At 41.9% G+C, this 19,475-nt stretch overlaps 2 protein-coding genes across 6 annotated transcripts; one reads left to right on the top strand and one right to left on the bottom strand.

The window, feature by feature from the left end:
• Window positions 1-206: 206 nt before the first annotated feature.
• Window positions 207-5,783, bottom strand: LOC110489299 (palmitoyl-protein thioesterase 1). The gene is made up of 10 exons (XM_021562008.2): window positions 5,587-5,783; window positions 4,817-4,938; window positions 3,889-3,998; window positions 3,317-3,444; window positions 2,970-3,040; window positions 2,759-2,861; window positions 2,346-2,436; window positions 2,090-2,188; window positions 1,905-1,976; window positions 207-611 (listed from the first exon to the last, which is right to left on the bottom strand). The coding sequence occupies exons 1-10, from the start codon at window positions 5,673-5,675 to the stop codon at window positions 489-491; spliced, it is 1,008 nt and encodes a 335-aa protein (XP_021417683.1). The 5' UTR covers window positions 5,676-5,783; the 3' UTR covers window positions 207-488.
• On the top strand, window positions 4,860-18,802 carry LOC110489279 (sialin). 5 transcript variants are annotated; one of them, XM_021561968.2, is made up of 12 exons: window positions 4,860-4,995; window positions 6,816-6,996; window positions 7,459-7,646; window positions 8,061-8,275; window positions 8,770-9,003; window positions 9,217-9,391; window positions 11,191-11,309; window positions 15,367-15,528; window positions 15,956-16,088; window positions 16,616-16,763; window positions 16,997-17,087; window positions 17,470-18,802. In XM_021561968.2, exons 3-12 carry the CDS (start codon window positions 7,544-7,546, stop codon window positions 17,635-17,637), a joined length of 1,548 nt encoding a protein of 515 aa, XP_021417643.1. In that variant the 5' UTR covers window positions 4,860-4,995; window positions 6,816-6,996; window positions 7,459-7,543; the 3' UTR covers window positions 17,638-18,802. The 5 variants fall into 5 exon arrangements, with proteins under 5 accessions (XP_021417643.1, XP_036827616.1, XP_036827618.1 ...); XM_036971721.1 differs by having other exon boundaries at window positions 7,456-7,646; XM_021561969.2 differs by lacking the exon at window positions 4,860-4,995 and adding an exon at window positions 6,563-6,714 and having other exon boundaries at window positions 7,456-7,646.
• Window positions 18,803-19,475: the final 673 nt, after the last annotated feature.

The following is a 19,475-nucleotide window of genomic DNA, read 5'->3' as shown; positions in this document are numbered from 1 at the left end:
TTTTTCTCCATCTGCTTCAGGCTAAATATGGAATGAGGGGGGGGGGGGTGTGAGATGTGCCCTTATGTTTGGATAATTTTCCCAGAGACCATTGTTTACCACTTTTCACAAGGAGAGCTGGGTAAACTAATGAATATTAGCCCAGTCCAGAACCAGTGATTATCTAACATCATTAGTTTGTTATTTACCATTACACGCACTACCCGTTAAGTTTTATGTACATTTTTATTCCAAAATAGCGCTAAACAAAAAATGATCAAATGTAAACTTTAATACACGTCCCCCAGTTAGACCACCATGCATCTCTGGGAACCAATTAAGACTAACTTAATTTTCTGTGGTAGTACATGAACTGGGTAAAATCAGGGTTTTAAAAATCAAATTGTGCATTAGATTCATCAGCAGGATGGTATTGATATGATAGGAATGATCAGTGCAATAGTTGTGCGCATGCCAACTTGAGTGTCAGCGTAGGTAGCTAAGTGTATTTAGCGCAGGTAAGGCACTAGTTTGGCATTGAACCACTCCCTGGTGAACTGGAGGTGATCTCCTTCTGTACCCAGAAAATCCAGCTTTCCAGCTGCATCCATCGCTGCCAGTCCCAGACGATCCTGAAAATAAATTCCACGTATCAATATCACATTACAATATGAGTCGAATACATTAAAATAATCTACATGACAAAGTATGTGGACACCTGCTTGTCATACATCTCATTCCAAAGTTATGGGCATTAATATGGAGTTGGTCCCCACTTCTGGGAAGGCTTTCTGCTAGATGTTGGAACATTGCTGAAGGGGACTCCATTCGGTCACAAGAGCATTAGTGAGGTTGGGCGATTAGGCCAGGTCCGCAGTCTGCGTTCCAATTCATCCCAAAGGTGTTTGATGGGGTTGAGGTCAGGGCTCTGTGCAGGCCAGTCAAGTTCTTCCACACCAATCTCAACAAACCATTTCTGTATGGACCTTGCTTTCTGCATGTGGGTACTGTCATGCAGAAACAGGAGGGGTTCTTCCCCAAACTGTTGCCACAAAGTTGGAAGCACAGAATCGTCTAGAATGTCATTGCATGCTGTAGCATTACGATTTACATTCACTGGAACTAAGGGGCCTAGCCCGAACCATGAAAAACAGCCCCAGACCAATATTCCTCCTCCACCAAACTTTACAGTTGGCACTATGCATTTGGGCAGGTAGTTTTCTCCTGGCATCTGCCAAACCCAGATTTGTCCATCGGAGTGCCAGATGGTGAAGCATGATTCATCACTCCAGAGAATGCGTTTCCCCTGCTCCAGATTTCAATGGCGGCGCGCTTTACACCACTCCAGCCGACGCTTGGCATTGCGCATGGTGATCTTAGGCTTGTGTGAGGCTGCTCAGCCATGGAAACCCATTTCATGAAGCTCTCGACAAACAGTTATTGTGCTGATGTTGCTTCCAGGGGCAGTTTGGAATTCTGTAGCGAGTGTTGCAACCGAGGACAGACGATTGTTACACGGTACGTGCTTCAGCACTTGGCGGTCCTGTTCTGTGAACTTGTGTGGCCTACCACTTCGCGGCTGAACTGTTGTTGCTCCTAGACGTTTCCACTTCACAATAACAGCACTTACAGTTCACCGGGGCAGCTCTAGCAGGGCAGAAATTTGACGCCCTGACTTGGTAGAAAGGTGACATCCTATGACTGCCACGTTGAAAGTAACTGAGCTCTTTAGGAAGGCCATTCTACTGCCCGTGTTTGTCTATGGAGATTGCATGGCGGTGTGCTTGATTTTTTTTTTTGTCAGCAACGGTTGTGACTGAAATAGCCGAAACCATTCATTTGAAGGGCTGTCCACATACTTTTGTATATACTGTATAGTGTACATGTCTGTGTTTGAAGATGACTAAACATGATGGGGGTTTTACCTCTTTATAGAGAACACTCTCCTGAAGCGTTTCGGTCTCTTTTGCCTGACCCGTTTTCAGAAAACCAAACCACTATAACAAATAGATTGCATACAAAATACATATTGCCTATTAGCATCAGTAATTACAGTGTAGGAGGAGGACAGTACAGCAAGAGAGGTTGTCACAATGTGTCCAGTATTTACCTCAGTGTCAGCTGGATCCACAACACTGTCCTGCAAGAACTTGACCATCACAAACTTGTCCAGCAGCTGGAGGTTCTTCTTGTAAGTCTCGTTTACCACCTATGGGGTGAAAGGCCGCAGATGAATTGAATGGAATTGAAATAAAGCGATGGAGAGTTCTCAGGAGAATATTGAATATAAACAGCACTGTATGGAGCAATCAAATAACGTCTGATTCTGAAAATATATACTAACACCATACTAGAGCCATACTAACCCGCTCCTGGTTGATATCAGCCAGGAAGAGGCTGTGTTTTTTGTACAGGTCGTCGTTCAGTGGGTCGTGCCAGTACTGTGCCTGCACCAAGCTGATAAAGACAAGGGTTCCAAATGACTCACTGGATAACAACCACACAATACACAAAGCCCTTTCTCTTCGTACCTCGTCTCAAAACGTACAGTAACTATGTCATAACATACTGTTAATCTGGATATTGCTGATTTGTCTCAAACATAAGAATTGCACTCTGAAAGAGTTGAAATATAGTCTACACTCGCTGTTTTTGAGTTGTAAATAAATTCTACACTCACTGTTTTTGAGTTGTAAATAAATTCTACACTCACTGTTTTTGAGTTGTAAATAAATTCTACACTCACTGTTTTTGAGTTGTAAATAAATTCTACACTCACTGTTTTTGAACAATATCAGTATAGGCTCCTGAGTTGAGTTTCTTGCGAATCCAGTCACAGATATGGGAGCTCTCTCCAGGGCATTTAGGGAGACCATACACCCCTGTGAATGTGGAGAATGGGATCATTTCAAAACTGTCAGGAAGTGGATGAAAGACAATGAAAAGAGACAAGGCAAGGGATTATGTCACTGTTGCCATGGTGCCGTTACCTTGTTGTTGTCCCCCAACAGAGATCAGGGTTTTCATTGGAGGAGATGGACAGCGCTGCGCCACTGCCCTCCTGGAGGGGAGGGGAAGGGGGGGGGTGAAAAGGCGAAAAACTGAGAATTACAGCTTCTTGTCTCGTGTATAGAGTACTTTTACCAGGGATGGGCAACTCTGCAGGCTTTTGTTCCACCTCAGCTCTAAGACACCTGATTTAACTACATGGGTTGAATAAGTGTGCGAGTGTTGGGCTGGAATCGGCACATACTGCAGCTCTAATTCATGTAAAAAATAAACGTTCAAAAAGCATCCTGAGAGGCTTTGTGAGTACGGACCCAGAGACACTACTTACAGAAACTGTCCTCCCTGGGAGAAGCCCATGGCATTGTAGCCATCCTTCAGTTTGGGATCCTGGGCCAGCTGGCTGCACACCATGGACACCTGCTCATTGACATCCATGAAGAAACCATTCTCTGTGTCCTGAGGGGTAGATATGAGGATGTTCATGTTGGGACAGTAAGAGTGTTGACAAACAGAAACACCACATCTCAAAAAATAGGTCAAGGGTGAGTGATTTTAGCTTGCAAGGGCTGGCAAGGGCTCCAGCCACACAGTAGGGAAAGGGGATACCTTGTCAGTTGCACAATTGAATGCATTCAACTGAAATGTGTCTTCTGGATTTAATCTCTGAATCAGAGACATCAAATCTGCAGAAGGGCAGATTTTTTCACCTTGATGGCTCGGGGATTCAAACCAGAAACCCAACACTCTTAACCACTAAACTACTTGCAGTAATACACCCAATTCTACTTATGAAATTCAATCAAAGCTTTCATTAGTAGAATCAGGCTTGGCTGGAGCAAAGGCAAAGCATTCACACCGGTCACCACAGGGTATGGCTGTCCAACACAGATTGGAAAGTACCTGAATGACAGTCTTGCCAATCATTAGTGACAGGACGTCAATTCCAGGGATGGTTTCCTCGACCATCTTCTTTATGGAGCCCATGCTGAGAGGGTTGCAACAGCTGTCTCCTATGTACACACCGAAACAAGAACCCAGAGTCTCTATATGAAGAGTTTCATTCCAAAATGCTATATATCCATTTTCAGAAATGTTGGTAAGTTTGTTGTTTCAAGAAATTATGAAAGAGATTGGTGTGTTTTTTCACTATCTAATCATTGCACGGTGTTGTTCAATGACAGACAAATTGTGTTTTTTTGCTAAATGTTTCATATCCACCTCACTCTCAGAAAAATAAGTAGTACTAGGATTTACACAGTAAAATGTAACAAATAACTAAAAACAAATTGATAAAGAACTGATACATTTGTGACATATTTAAAAAAATATATTTAGGTGTTATTCAATACAGTAATATGAGCCTGTATGTAAAAACATTTACATTTGACATTTGAGTCATTTAGCAGATGCTTTTATCCAGAGCGACTTACAGTAAGTGCATTCATCTTAAGATAGCTAGGTGAGACAACCACATATCACAGTCAAATTACAGGATACGAACAGTCCATTCCAGCTAAACAACACATATAAAGCATTTTGCAAAAAATAAATACAAATAAAAATTAAATTAGGAATCCAAAAATCTGACAACTCAAAAGCAATCATTTCTGATGAAAAAACTGAATGTGAAAAATTTATTGATATAGAGTTTTGGGTGTAAAAACAACTATTCATATACACTAACTGTCATATCATGACTTATCTAAGGGACACATGCAAATATAGGAAGTGGCCATCAGTTCCTTGTTTTGCTACTCTGCCAAGCTTAGAAACACCACTGCTGTATGTGAAACATGATGTTGTTGCATTATGCATCTCAAGTGCTTACCCATTCCGTGCCACAGAACCAATGGGAGGGTGGCATTGTCGGATCCATGTACTGGGTTTAGGGCAAGTAACAGTAGTGGACCAGCCCCGAGGAGTAAGCTAAGAAGTGTGGTCATCTTGAACCTTGAAATCAATGTAACGAAGAGGACCAGGAAGTTAGTGAACTAACGATAAAACAGTGTGAGTGTGATGTTATTTGCTGGACATGTGTTCAAATATGTTATTTCAACAGCCTGGCCCTGCCACTTTGTTATTTAAACTGAGTGATGGGGCTGGGGAAATGTATCTTCTCTCAGATGCATAGAGGTAGCAATGAATGCAAGGACTGACAGATTATGCCTTTAAAGCTGCGATTCTCGTTTGGTAGGGGTTTTCCATGTTGTCAAATCATGAAATATGGCTGTGTGAGCTTCACAAGAACAAAACAAAGCCAGAATGAACAACAATTACCCATTTTCCCAAAAGGTCTGACTGAGTCTATGACATCTTTGCATATCATGTGTAACTATGGGGCTGCATGTAGCCTCTGTTGTTCTGCCCCTGAACAAGGCAGTTAACCCACTGTTCCTAGGCCGTCATTGTAAATAAGAATTTGCCAAGTTATATATTTTTTAAACTAGCTACCTTACTTTCCTTTCATAACAAACTAGCTAGCTAGGTTAGTTTGCTACATTAGACACCAGCATAACTTGACAGTTGGCCTTATCTACATTTCTGGCTGGTCGTGTTTCACAGATAAAAACGGAAACTACACAATAAACTGCTACTTACTGTTCAGGAATCACCACCACTGAGCGCAATAACTTGTCACATTGCAACCAGGAAGGAACTTGGGAAATAACCATCGATTTCCAACTCATACGGAGCAGCTTGTTGCGCAATGTGTAAACTAGCTGCGTGTATCTTGTGCTGTAGACTTAAGTGCAAATTCATATATACAGTCATTGGTGCAAATTCATAATCGCGTCACCGAAGAAAATTACGTTTTTGGTCATGTGACTAGCGGTTTCTCCGAATCGTAAACACGCATAGAGATTTTGCACATAGATTTTTGAGTCTATCCATGTGTAATGGTAATTTCATGGTGAATTAAAAAGTAGAGCAGTCGTTGATCACAAAATAATTTTGGTTTAGTTACAAATTGCAACATGGAGAAGCCTCCGGTACAGAAGCAGAGATATTGTCTAACATGCCTCTTGGAGACAGGCCCTTTATATTCTAATCCGACAGTACCAAATGTTCTCTAAACATCATCCCGAGAGGCTTGTACGACGTCAAAACAAAAGACAGTGACTTTGCCAGCTGCTACAGAATCATACAGTGTGCATAATGTCATCAATACAATAAGAATCAATGTGTCCTCAGTCCTTGTACTTTCAGGAGCTCTGGTGTCAATCACTATCAAACGATATGAGAAGAATCCATAACATTCAGTCACAAATCTATTGACCATCAATTTATGAACAAATGTGTCACAAATAGAACATTGGTAATCATCATGATGAATTGCCTCTTTGAGGACTCTAGTTTTCTGAATATTACAGAAAAGGAAAAACATAAATATGCTAAGCATTGTGTTAATCACTCCAAACTGAATAAAAACTTTATTCACCTTAAATTTCACCTTCACCATGTCAAGAGGTATTACATTACCTCATTCTATTCCACCCCCCTCATCAGCTGACCTGCTTAACATACATTCTCTGTTCCTCCAATGGTAACCTGGGAAAGTTTTGTTTGTCTGCACATACACTAGGTTCACATCTGCTTTTGGTCAGTCTGCACAAGTCACAGTTAGAGTGGAGGAGAGGCCAAGTCTACTACTTTATTTCATTTAGTGGAAAGACCTATCATCTGAGATCAGATGTATTGCGTACTACTTGTCCAGCACTAAAAGAAGTAGCTATGAAAAATCATTGAAATCATGCGTCTGTGACTGACTTTACGTAGGCCATTACTCACAGTCTGGTATTTGTTTCCCGTCTTGTTTTTTTGTGCAGGGTTAACGTGGGATAATCCACACCACCAGCTAGCGTAAAACTATTTGGAGCATCATCATCCCCATCATCATCATCAGAAGAAGAAGAATGTATATATGATGCTCTCCAGTCCGACGATCTAGGTCTAGAACCTCAATAACCGCAAGTGAATAACTATCTGGTCCATCCAATCCAATTTGTGGTAATTGTTCAAACCGTTTTCTCTATCTAAACATTCCTCGATATAAAGAGCAAAGCATAATGTTATATACATGTCTATGTCGGGTCTCTTTGACTTGTCAGGTGTTTTGTCATTGTTGCACAATCTCCTACGGATTTCTTTAAAGTCAGTAAATTGTTGTCGTCTGGCTATTGTAGCTAAGGAACTAAATACTTTTTGTCTTGGCATGCTCGGCCAATTACATTGAACACCGTGAGGACCAGTGACCCGCCTAGTCATGGTCATTCTCATATCCAAATCAAATCAAATTTGATTGCTCACATACACATATTTAACAGATGTTATTGCGGGTGTAGCGAAATGCTTGTCCAGCCTGTATCTGTAGTCTTAACCCGTCTGTGTGTTTGTGTGTGTGCGCACGTGCATGAGGCTGAATGTCTAGCAGTTGCTCATGCTGACTCTTGCCGTTTCTCTATCTAGCAGATTTTCTTAGGACACTATGGTTAGGTGACCTCAGATCACCCTCACTTCATTCCCCTCTCTGGCCGTCACCTGACTGGTGGTTGCAATGGCTTTGCAAAATGGATACTCCATCGACTCCTCCCCACTGGACGAGAGTGGAGATACTACACCCCTACTTAAAAAAGAAGTGGTGGATGTTGATGATTCAGGTGTCTTAACTTGTTTTGGTTGCTCTTTTGCGTGGTCAGCACTCATCAGCATGAATGTGCTAGTCGTGCTTCGTTCTTTTACTTCATTATGTAATGCTAACCTTCTGATTGTTGAATGAAGTCATATCAAGTGTTTTGTCAGTATGGGGCATTGATGTCAGTGGGGGACTAAGTGAACATTTGACCTACGTGGAAGTTCGGATTCGCCCCTATGATTTTGCTTATTACATCATAACTAACAGTGTGCTAGTGAAAAATGTAATTTAAGTGTCATGTACTCCTCGTTAGCTAGAGTAGATTTACTGCTAGCACTGTCTAAATAGTCATCTTTAAGTGTCATCTTCAGTCATCTTTAAGTGTTTTCAGACAGACTGTGAGGTGTGATTGGGCACATGTTGTTGTCGTGTCTAACAGTACCTCCACAATGTTGCTCTGCACGCTGCAATCTGGCCATCATGATGTTCTTTGGATTCTCCGTCGTCTACGGCCTCCGTGTCAATCTAAGTGTTGCCATGGTCGCCATGGTCAATGGGACCAAAATCCAACCATCTCTCAACAGCTCAGGTGGCCATGAGTGCCCAGTTTCCTCCCACGGCAATGGCAGCCAAATCCCAGACCAACCAGATGGGGTAAGTACCAGCTATTCCAAAGTATCAACTAGACCTATAGTAGTATACTCTACATGCATATTATATCATATATTATAAACTGGGTGGTTCGAGACCTGAATGTTGATTGGCTGACAGCCGTGGTATATCAGACCGTATACCAATGGTATGGCAAAACATTTATTGACTTATCTGGTTACGTTGGTAACCAGTTTATAATAGCAATAAGGCACCTCGGAGGTTTGTGATATATGGCCAATATACCACAGCTAAAGGCTGTGTCCAGGCACTCCTCGTTGTGTTGTGCATAAGAACAGCCCATAGCCGTAGTATATTGGCCATATACCACCCCCCCCCCCCTCAGGCCTTATTGCTTAATTATAGCACATATATTACAGTACATAAATAGGCTTCACACAAACAAGATCCATGCATACTGGACATACTGCACATGCGAAGACACTCACAAACTCATACTAAACACTAATGCTAATTTATGTCTCTCTCTCTCTCAGATACCTCTGTATTTGTGGGATTCTCTGACTCAGGGCCTGCTGCTGGGGGCGTTCTTCTTTGGCTACCTGGTGACGCAGATCCCCGGGGGTTACCTGGCCGGACACTTTGGGGGGAGTATCTTCCTGGGGGGAGGGGTGCTGGGCACCGCAGCCCTCACCCTCCTCACCCCCCTGGCAGCGCAGCTAGGACCCTACTGGCTGTTTGGCTTACGGGCACTGGAGGGCTTTGGGGAGGTAAGAGGCTTTATGTGTTCAGAGTAGGGGTCAATCTCATTCTGTCATCAGAAATGAACTGGATTAGCATTTGATTGTATAAACAACCCTATTTATCGTATACATAATGACATATGGTCATTATTTTCCGTAAAACACCAAGGTATATTGTTAATTTCAGTGCCATGGTTTATTTAAACCGGTGTGTATCACTCTGTGTTTGTATGTCTTCAGGGGGTGACGTTCCCGGCCATGATGGCCATGTGGGCTCGCTGGGCTCCCCCTCTAGAGAGGTCTCGGCTCATGACCCTTTCGGGGTCAGGTGCCAACTTTGGGGCCTTTGTAGCCCTGCCCCTCACTGGCTTCATCTGTCACAGTCTGGGCTGGCCAGCTGTCTTCTACATGTTTGGTGAGAGTTGGATAGCAATTACACCCCTCAAACCTATACATGTATTACACCCCTCAAACCTATACATTCATTACACCCCTCAAACCTATACATTCATTACACCCCTCAAACCTATACATTCATTACACCCCTCAAACATAATACATTCATTACACCCCTCAAACCTATACATTCATTACACCCCTCAAACATAATACATTCATTACACCCCTCAAACATAATACATTCATTACACCCCTCAAACATATACATTCATTACACCCCTCAAACATAATACATTCATTACACCCCTCAAACATAATACATTCATTACACCCCTCAAACCTATACATTCATTACACCCCTCAAACCTATACATTCATTACACCCCTCAAACATAATACATTCATTACACCCCTCAAACCTATACATTCATTACACCCCTCAAACCTATACATTCATTACACCCCTCAAACATAATACATTCATTACACCCCTCAAACATAATACATTCATTACACCCCTCAAACCTATACATTCATTACACCCCTCAAACATATACATTCATTACACACCTCAAACATAATACATTTATTACACCCCTCAAACCTATACATTCATTACACCCCTCAAACCTATACATTCATTACACCCCTCAAACATATACATTCATTACACCCCTCAAACCTATACATTCATTACACCCCTCAAACCTATACATTCATTACACCCCTCAAACATATACATTCATTACACCCCTCAAACATATACATTCATTACACACCTCAAACCTATACATTCATTACACCCCTCAAACATATACATTCATTACACACCTCAAACCTATACATTCATTACACCCCTCAAACCTATACATTCATTACACCCCTCAAACCTATACATTCATTACACCCCTCAAACATATACATTCATTACACCCCTCAAACCTATACATTCATTACACCCCTCAAACCTATACATTCATTACACACCTCAAACCTATACATTCATTACACCCCTCAAACATATACATTCATTACACACCTCAAACCTATACATTTATTACACCCCTCAAACATAATGCATTCACTACACCCCTCAAACCTATACATTCATTACACCCCTCAAACCTATACATTCATTACACCCCTCAAACCTATACATTCATTACACCCCTCAAACCTATACATTCATTACACCCCTCAAACATAATGCATTCATTACACACCTCAAACATATACATTCATTACACACCTCAAACCTATACATTCATTACACCCCTCAAACCTATACATTCATTACACCCCTCAAACATAAACATTCATTACACCCCTCAAACCTATACATTCATTACACCCCTCAAACCTATACATTCATTACACCCCTCAAACCTATACATTCATTACACCCCTCAAACATAATGCATTCATTACACACCTCAAACATATACATTCATTACACACCTCAAACCTATACATTCATTACACCCCTCAAACCTATACATTCATTACACCCCTCAAACATATACATTCATTACACCCCTCAAACATATACATTCCCCCTACACACACCATATCTGCATGTCTCTGCATACCCACATTTTCAGCTCTTATTTTGTTCTCCTGTGAAGTTTTCACACACATAATACCTTCCATTTTTTTTTAATCATTCACAATTCTTCCGTGAACACTCTCTTGTTCAGCACAAACACTGTACCTGCACAACCTTTTGCTTTGTGAAGATGTCAACAGAATCAGGCTTTTCTCTCACTCTGTCCCTCTGTCTCTCTCTCTCTCTGTCCCTCTTTCTCTCATCACCAGGGGGTGCTGGTTGCATTTGGGCAGTGTTCTGGTTCATTCTGGTGTCGGACCAGCCTGGCACTCATCCACGAATCAGCACAAGAGAAAAAGATTACATCATCAACTCCATAGGAAAAGGGGTAACAACAGTCTATCTGTGGTGTCCTTTACGGCCCTTTGTCATACATTTTGTAAATCGGTTCACAGTCAATCCACTTCCTCTCAACTCATTTCAATTTAATTCAAGGGGCTTTATTGGCATGGGAAACGTATGTTAACATTGCCAAAGCAAGTGAGGTAGATAATATACAAAAGTGAAATAAACTATAAAAATGAACAGTAAACATTACACTCACAGAAGTTCCAAAAGAATAAAGACATTACAAATGTTGTATTATGTACTGTATATATACAGTGTTGTAATGATGTGCAATTGGTTAAAGTACAAAAGGGAAAATAAATAAACAGAAATATGGGTTGTATTTACATTGGTGTTTGTTCTTCGCTAATTGCCCTTTGCTTGTGGCAACAGGTCACAAATCTTGCTGCTGTGATGGCACACTGTGATATTTCACCCAGTAGATATGGGAGTTTATCAAAATCGGGTTTGATTTCGAATTCTTTGTGGATCTGTGTAATCTGAGGGAAACATGTGTCTCTAATATGGTCATACATTTGGCAAGAAGTTAGGAAGTGCAGCTCAGTTTCCACCTCATTTTGTGGGCAGTGTGCACATAGCGTGTCTTCTCTTGAGAGCCAGGTCTGCCTACGGCGGCCTTTCTCAATAGCAAGGCTATGCTAACTGAGTCTGTACATAGTCAAAGTTTACCTTAAGTTTGGGTCAGTCAGGCCTCCTGGGTGGCGCAGTGGTTAAGGGCGCTGTACTGCAGTGCCAGCTGTGCCACCAGAGACTCTGGGTTCACGCACAGGCACAATTGGCCTAGCGTCGTCCGGGTTAGGGAGGGCTTGGCCGGTAGGGATATCCTTGTGTCATCGTGCACCAGCGACTCCTGTGGCGGGCCAGGCGCAGTGCCAGGTGCATGGTGTTTCCTCTGACACATTGGTGCGGCTGGATTCCGGGTTGGATGCGCGCTGTGTTAAGAAGCAGTGGGGCTTGGTTTGGTTGTCTATCGAAGGACGCATGACTTTCAACCTTCATCTCTTCCGAGCCCGTACAGGAGTTGTAGCGATGAGACAAGATAGTAGCTACTAACAATTGGATACAATGAAATTGGGGAGAAAAAAGGGGTAAAATTCAACAAACAAAAAAGTTTGGGACAGTCACAGTGGTCAGGTATTCTGCCACTGTGTATCAAATGTATTTTACATCAGCTGATATCTCAAAGTGCTGTACCCAGCCTAAAACCCCAAACAGCAAGCAATGCAGGTGTAGAAGCACGGTGGCTAGGAAAAACTCCCTAGAAAGGCCAACACCTAGGAAGAAACCTAGAGAGGAACCAGGCTATGAGGGGTGGCCAGTCCAGAACAGAACATGGCCAAGATGTTCAAATTTTCATGGTCAAATAATAATTATCACAGTAGTTGTCAAGGGTGCAGCAAGTCAGCACCTCAAGAGTAAAGGTCAGTTGGCTTTTCATAGCCGATCATTAAGAGTATCTCTACCGCTCCTGCTGTCTCTAGAGAGGTAGCACGTCCAGTGAACAGGTCAGGGTTCCATAGCCGCAGGCAGAACAGTTGAAACTGGAGCAGCATCACGGCCAGATGGACTGGGGACAGCAAAGAGTCATCATGCCAGGTTGTCCTGAGGCATGGTCCAAGGGCTCAGGTCCTCAGAGAGAAAGAGAGAAAGAGAGAATTCTCTGTTTGGGCCAAATAGCATTCTAGTTTGCTCTGTTTTTTTGTTAATTCTTTCAAACGTGTCAAGTAATTAGCTTTTTGTTTTCTCATGATTTGGTTGAGTCTAATTGTGTTGATGTCCTGGGGCTCTGTGGGGTCTGTTTGTGTTTGTGAACAGAGCCTCAGGACCAGCTTGCTTAGGGGACTCTTCTCCAGGTTCATCTCTCTGTAGGTGATGGCTTTGTTATGGAAGTTTTGGGAATCGCTTCCTTTTAGGTGGTTGTATAATTTAACGTCTCTTTTCTGGATTTTGATCATTAGTGGGTATCGGCCTAATTCCGCTCTGCATGCATTATTTGATGTTTTATGTTGTACACTGAGGATATTTTTTGCAGAATTCTGCATGCATAGTCTCAATTTGGTGTTTGTCCCATTTTGTGAATTCTTGGTTGGTGAGCGGACCTCAGACCTCACAACCATAAAGGGCAATGGGTTCTATAACTGATTAAAGTATTTGTAGCCAGCTCCTAATTGGTATAGAAATTTGATGTTCCTTTTGATGGCATAGAATGCCCTTCTTGCCTTGTCTCTCAGATTGTTCACAGCTTTGTGGAAGTTACCTGTGGCGTTGATGTTTAGGACAAGGAATGTCTAGTTTTTTGTGTACTCTATGGCAATGGTGTCTAGATGGAATTTGTATTTGTGGTCCTGGTGACTGGACCTTTTTTGGAACACCATTATTTTGGTCTTACTGAGAATTACTGTCATGGCCCAGGTCTGGCAGAATCTGTGCAGAATATCTAGGTGCTGCTGTAGGCCCTCCTTGGTTGGTGACAGAAGCACTAGATCATCAGCAAACAGTAGACATTTGACTTCAGATTCTAGTAGGGTGAGGCCGAGTGCTGCAGACTGTTCAAGTGCCCTCGCCAATTCGTTGATATATATGTTGAAGAGGGTGGGGCTTAAGCTGCATCCCTGTCTCACCCCACGGCCCTGTGGGAAGAAATGTGTGTGATTTTTGCCTATTTGAACCGCACACTTGTTGTTTGTGGATATGGATTTTATTATCTCATATGTTTTTCCCCCAACACCACTTTCCATCAATTTGTATAGCAGACTCTCATGCCAAATTGAGTCGAAGGCTTTTTTGAAATCAACAAAGCATGAGAAGACTTTGCCTTTGTTTCGGTTTATTTGTTTGTCAATTATGGTGTGGAGGGTGTATACATGGTCTGTCATACGATAATTTGGCAAAAAGCCAATTTGACATTTGCTCAGTACGTTTTCACTGAGGAACTGTACGAGTCTTCTGTTAATGATAAAGCAGAGCATTTTCCCAAGGTTGCTGTTGACGCATATCCCACAGGAGTTATTGGGGTCAAATTTGTCTCCACTTTTGTGGATTGGGGTGATAAGTCCTTGGTTCCAAATATTGGGGAAGATGCCAGAGCTAAGGATGATGTTAAAGAGTTTTAGTATAGCCAATTGGATTTTGTTGTCTGTATATTTGATCATTTCATTGAGGATACCATCAACACCACAGGCTTTTTGGGTTGGAGGGTTTTTATTTTATCCTGTAGTTCATTCAAGGTAATTGGAGAATCCAGTGTGTTCTGGTCTTTAATAGTTGATTCTAAGATTTGTATTTGATCATGTATATGTTTTTACTGTTTGTTCTTTGTTATAGAGCCAAAAGGGATGGATTCTTCAATTACATTGAGCTGATTTCTGACGTGCTGTTCCTTCTTTATCCGTAGTGTATTTCTGTATTGTTTTAATGATTCACCATAGTGAAGGCGTAGACTCAGGTTTTCTGGGTCTTTATGTTTTTGGTTGAACAGGTTTCTCAATTTCTTTCTTAGGTTTTTGCATTCTTCATCAAACCTTTTGTCATTGTTGTTAATTTTCTTCGGTTTTCTGCTTGAAATTTTTAGATTTGATAGGGAAGCTGAGAGGCCAAATATACTGTTAAGATTTTCTACTGCCAGGTTTACACCTTCACTATTACAGTGGAACGTTTTGTCCAGGAAGTTGTCTAAAAGGGATTGAACTTGTTGTTGCCTAATTGATTTTTGATAGGTTTTCACGCTACATTCCTTACATCTATAACATTTCTTATTATTACTCAGTTCCTTTAGCTTTGATGCCTCATGATTGAGGGGGATATACTGTAGGTAGCACACAGGAGGATCTTTTTCTCTGTTAAGATCATTTCCTTTTGAATTTCTAGCCAAATGTAAAATGTTCCTGTTTTGACTAATTTAATGGAGTGAGTTAGGTCTGCTCTATCCCAAATTAGCATACCCCCTCTCTCTATCTTTCTCTCTTCGCTCTCTCTCTCTCTCTCTCTCTCTCTCTCTCTCTCGCTCTCTCTCTCTCTCTCTCTGGCTCCTAACCCAGGGTGGTGCTCATGGCTGGTCAGTGCCTTTGTTGCCCATGATGCTCTCTGTTCCCCTGTGGGCCATCATAGTGTCTCAGATGTGTGCCAACTGGGGTAACTGCATTCTGCTCACATCACTACCCACCTACATGGACACGGTGCTTCACTTTGACCTCCGACAGGTGAGACCCAAAGAAATCATATATTAAGTCATACATCATTGATATATATGGACATATGATTTCTATGGATGACTCCTTAAGAGGAGAGCGAGAGAGTGAGATGCTCAATTCCAGACTGCTGTAAAGGCCAGATAGGTATAATAAATATGGTAAGAGCTCCACCTGGTGGTATTAGGCTCTGTAGGCAGGTGGTAGGACTAGAGAATGACTAAGATATCACAGTGTACAGGGATAGAACAGGAGTCTCGAGACTTGAATCTTGAACCTTGGCCTATACCGTTCTGCTGTAGCATTGCTGTAATAAAACATTGGTGAAAGTGTTTCCATGTTATCGGGATATTTTATTCCTGCAATGCAGTTGCAATCCTTTCTGTTGTTGTTTTTTTGTCGGTTAATATTGTCCATTTCTTTCTGACTGTCTATATAGAATGCCTTTCTCTCAGCTCTGCCTTATCTGGGTGGCTGGGCCTTCTCAGTGATATCAGGTGTAGTAGCAGACAGCCTCCTGGAGAAGGAGCTGTTGAGTGTCACAGCGGTCCGCAAGATCTTCACTATCACAGGCAAGGAGGGGACTTTTATTTTGAAAGGAACCGGTCTCGGTTACTTATGGACTTTACCAGATGTTTGATTGATTGACTGGTTAAACATGCAACAGTTCTTTCGGGATTCTTTGGAGGCTATTTCATGCAGCGGATATTTTAGTCTGTAGTAATATGTTTTGTAACAAAATATGAACTAATAGAGTATTACATTTGAGTTATTTAGAAGACGCTCTTATCCAGACCGACTTACAGTTAGAGTATCACGTAAACTGTGTACATGTTAATTGTGTGGATGGCCATACCTATGTGTTTCTGTTAAATGCAGCGTTTGTACATTGACCATGTATATTGACGTCACAGGAGGCTGCTGAGGGGAGAACAGCTCATAATAATGGCCAGAACCGAACAAATGGAATGGCATCAAACACCTGGAAACCATGTAGTATTTGAGCTCGTTCTACTAATTGCCATGAGCCCGTTCTCCCCATTTAAGGAGACATTAACCTCCTGTGATTGATGCATATTGTTGACCCCTCCTCCCCCAGGTCTGCTGCTGCCTGCAGCGTTCCTGGTTGCTGTGGGCTACTCCGGCTGCAGTGGTGTGTTGGCAGTGACCTTCCTCACCCTCTCTTCAACTGCAGGAGGCACCAGTGCAGCCGGGGTCTTCATCAATCAGATAGACATTGCTCCACGGTGGGTGTTTAATCGATTTGAGAGGTCGTCACTTCACTTCTCTCCCTACTCACCCGTCTTTTCTGGCAAATTTTGGACCTTTACTGAACTTTCTCTCTCTTCCGCTCATTCTATCACACTCTACGTCACTGAAGACTGAAGAAGTCACTCACATACTCACTGCTTTTTCACGGCTTTTGGATGTTTGGATGATTGATTTTGAACCTCTATTTTTCTCTCTCTCTCTTCCTCAGGTATGCGGGGGTACTTTTAGGAATCACCAACACTTTCGGGACTATCCCAGGTGTGGTCGCTCCAATCATCACAGGTTACCTCACCAAAGATGTAAGCTTTCTGGTGACATTTCCTTCATAATCAAATGCATTCATTCTGTACTACTTTTAGAAATAATTAAATATTTGTAATATATCTACTTAAATACTGTAAAAAAGTATTAGACCATGGCTGTGTTGACACATGGCAGCACAATTCTGATAGTTAAAAAAAAAAAAATGTATTTTGACCAAACAGATCAGCTCTGGAAAAGAGCTGATGTGAAAAGCGCTGATGTGATTGGTTAGTGGAAGAAACATCAGAATTGGGCTGCTTGACGCGAGGAGTATGCAATTGACATCTTCCCGATGGCTCATTTCTAAAAGTTACTGCACTCTTGAAGACTGTTATACATACGACTATGACCCATGTCCCCCCCTCCCTCCTGGAACAGCAATCCCTGGCGGGATGGAGGAGTGTGTTCTGTCTGTCGGCCGGGATCAGCGCCGTAGGAGCTTTCATCTTCACCTTGTTTGGGTCCGGGGAGGTCCAGAAATGGGCCCTGGTAGAGGTGGATCAGGAGCAGGCAGAAACAAAGAGAGACAGGTTCATCCCTACATGACAGACAAGACCTCAAGCAGGGTTCCCCAACTGATGGCCCACGGTGGTTTTATTTTGCCCCCCATGTTTTCTGAGGAAAAAAATTATAAAACAATATTATTCTTCATTTTTTACATTTTCATTGTTGGACATAAAAACACCAGGAAATCAGCTCCGCGTCATTTAAATTTGGGAATTCTGTTCCCAAGTATTTCTGCACATAATAGAGAGGCAAGTGATCATATACTAATGTAAGCTACGTTGGAAATTATTATGTTTAAGTCTGTTTGGGCTTCTTGCGGTCAATTTGCAGTCGACCAATGATTTAAAATGATGTTCCGGCCCCCTGACTATCCGCTCAATAAAATAAAATGTCCCTACGCTGAATCTAGTTGATGATCCCTGTAAGATATACACTGACCTCAGGTTCACTCACCATCAGGTGGTTTTAAAAAGGATGGGCCAGTGCATTCTCTTAGTACACTGTGTTGGGAATGGGACCCTTTATCAAATGCGGTATTCATGAGAGGATAAGATACTTTTTTAAATGGCCTCTTTATTTTCCAAATGCCTTTCTTTAGTATTGTTTACAACTATCTGTTTCTGACCATGTTTTGTATTTACAGTTGAAGTCGGAAGTTTACATACACATTAGCCAAATACATTTAAACTCAGTTTTTCACAATTCCTGACATTTAATCCTAGTAAAAATTCCCTGTCTTGGGTCAGTTATGATCACCACTTTATTTTAAGAATGTGAAATGTCAGAATAATAGTAGAGAGAATGATTTATTTCAGATTAAATTTTTTTCAAAGTTGACATACACTCAATTAGTATTTGGTAGCATTGCCTTTAAATTGTTTAACTTGGTTCAAATGTTTCAAGTAGCCTTCCACTGTCACGTTCTGACCTTAGTTCTTTTATTGTCTTTGTTGTAGTATGGTTAGGGCGTGAGTTGGGTGGGTTGTCTATGTTCGTTTTTCTATGATTTGGAATTGCTGTGTTCGCCTTGTATGGTTCTCAATCAGAGGCAGCTGTCAATCGTTGTCCCTGATTGAGAATCATACTTAGGGAGCCTGGTTTCACTTTTGAGTAGTGGGTGTTTATTTTCCGTGTTAGTGCCACATGGGACTGTTTCGTTTTCATTTTGTGTAGTGTTCAGTTGTTCCATTAAAAATATGACGAACACTTTTTTGGTCCTCTTCTTCACCTCATTCCAACGATCCACAAGCTTCTCACAATAAGTTGGGTGAATTTTGACCCATTCCTCCTGACAAATCCAGTGAAACTGAGTCAGGTTTGTAGGCCTCCTTTTTCAGTTCTGCCCACAAATTCTCCATAGGGTTGAGGTCAGGGCTTTGTGATGGCCACTCCAATACCTTGACTTTGTTGTCCTTAAGCCATTTTGCCACATCTTTCGAAGTATGCTTGGGGTCATTGTCTATTTGGAAGACCCATTTGCGACCCAGCTTTAACTTCCTGACTGATGTCTTGAGATGTTGCTTCAATATATCCACATAATTTTCCTACCTCATGATGCCATCTATTTTGTGAAGTGCACCAGTCCCTCCTGCAGCAAAGCATCCCCACAACAAGCATCCCCACAACATGACAACAAGTACCATCTTTGTCCCCATGTGCAGTTGCAAACCGCAGTCTGGCTTTCTATATGGTGGTTTTGGAGCAGTGGCTTCTTCCTTGCTGAGCGGCCTTTATGTTATGTCGATATAGGACTTGTTTTACTGTGGCTGTAGATACTTTTGTACCTGTTTCCTCCAACATCTTCGCAAGGTATTTTGATGTTGTTCTGGGATTGATTTGCACTTTTCGCACCAAAGTACGTGCATCTCTAAGAGACA

Source organism: Oncorhynchus mykiss, chromosome 32 (assembly GCF_013265735.2).
Source record: "Oncorhynchus mykiss isolate Arlee chromosome 32, USDA_OmykA_1.1, whole genome shotgun sequence".
NCBI lineage: Eukaryota > Metazoa > Chordata > Actinopteri > Salmoniformes > Salmonidae > Oncorhynchus > Oncorhynchus mykiss.
Note: the sequence above shows the minus strand (reverse complement) of the source record. Positions and strands in the feature narration are given on the sequence as shown.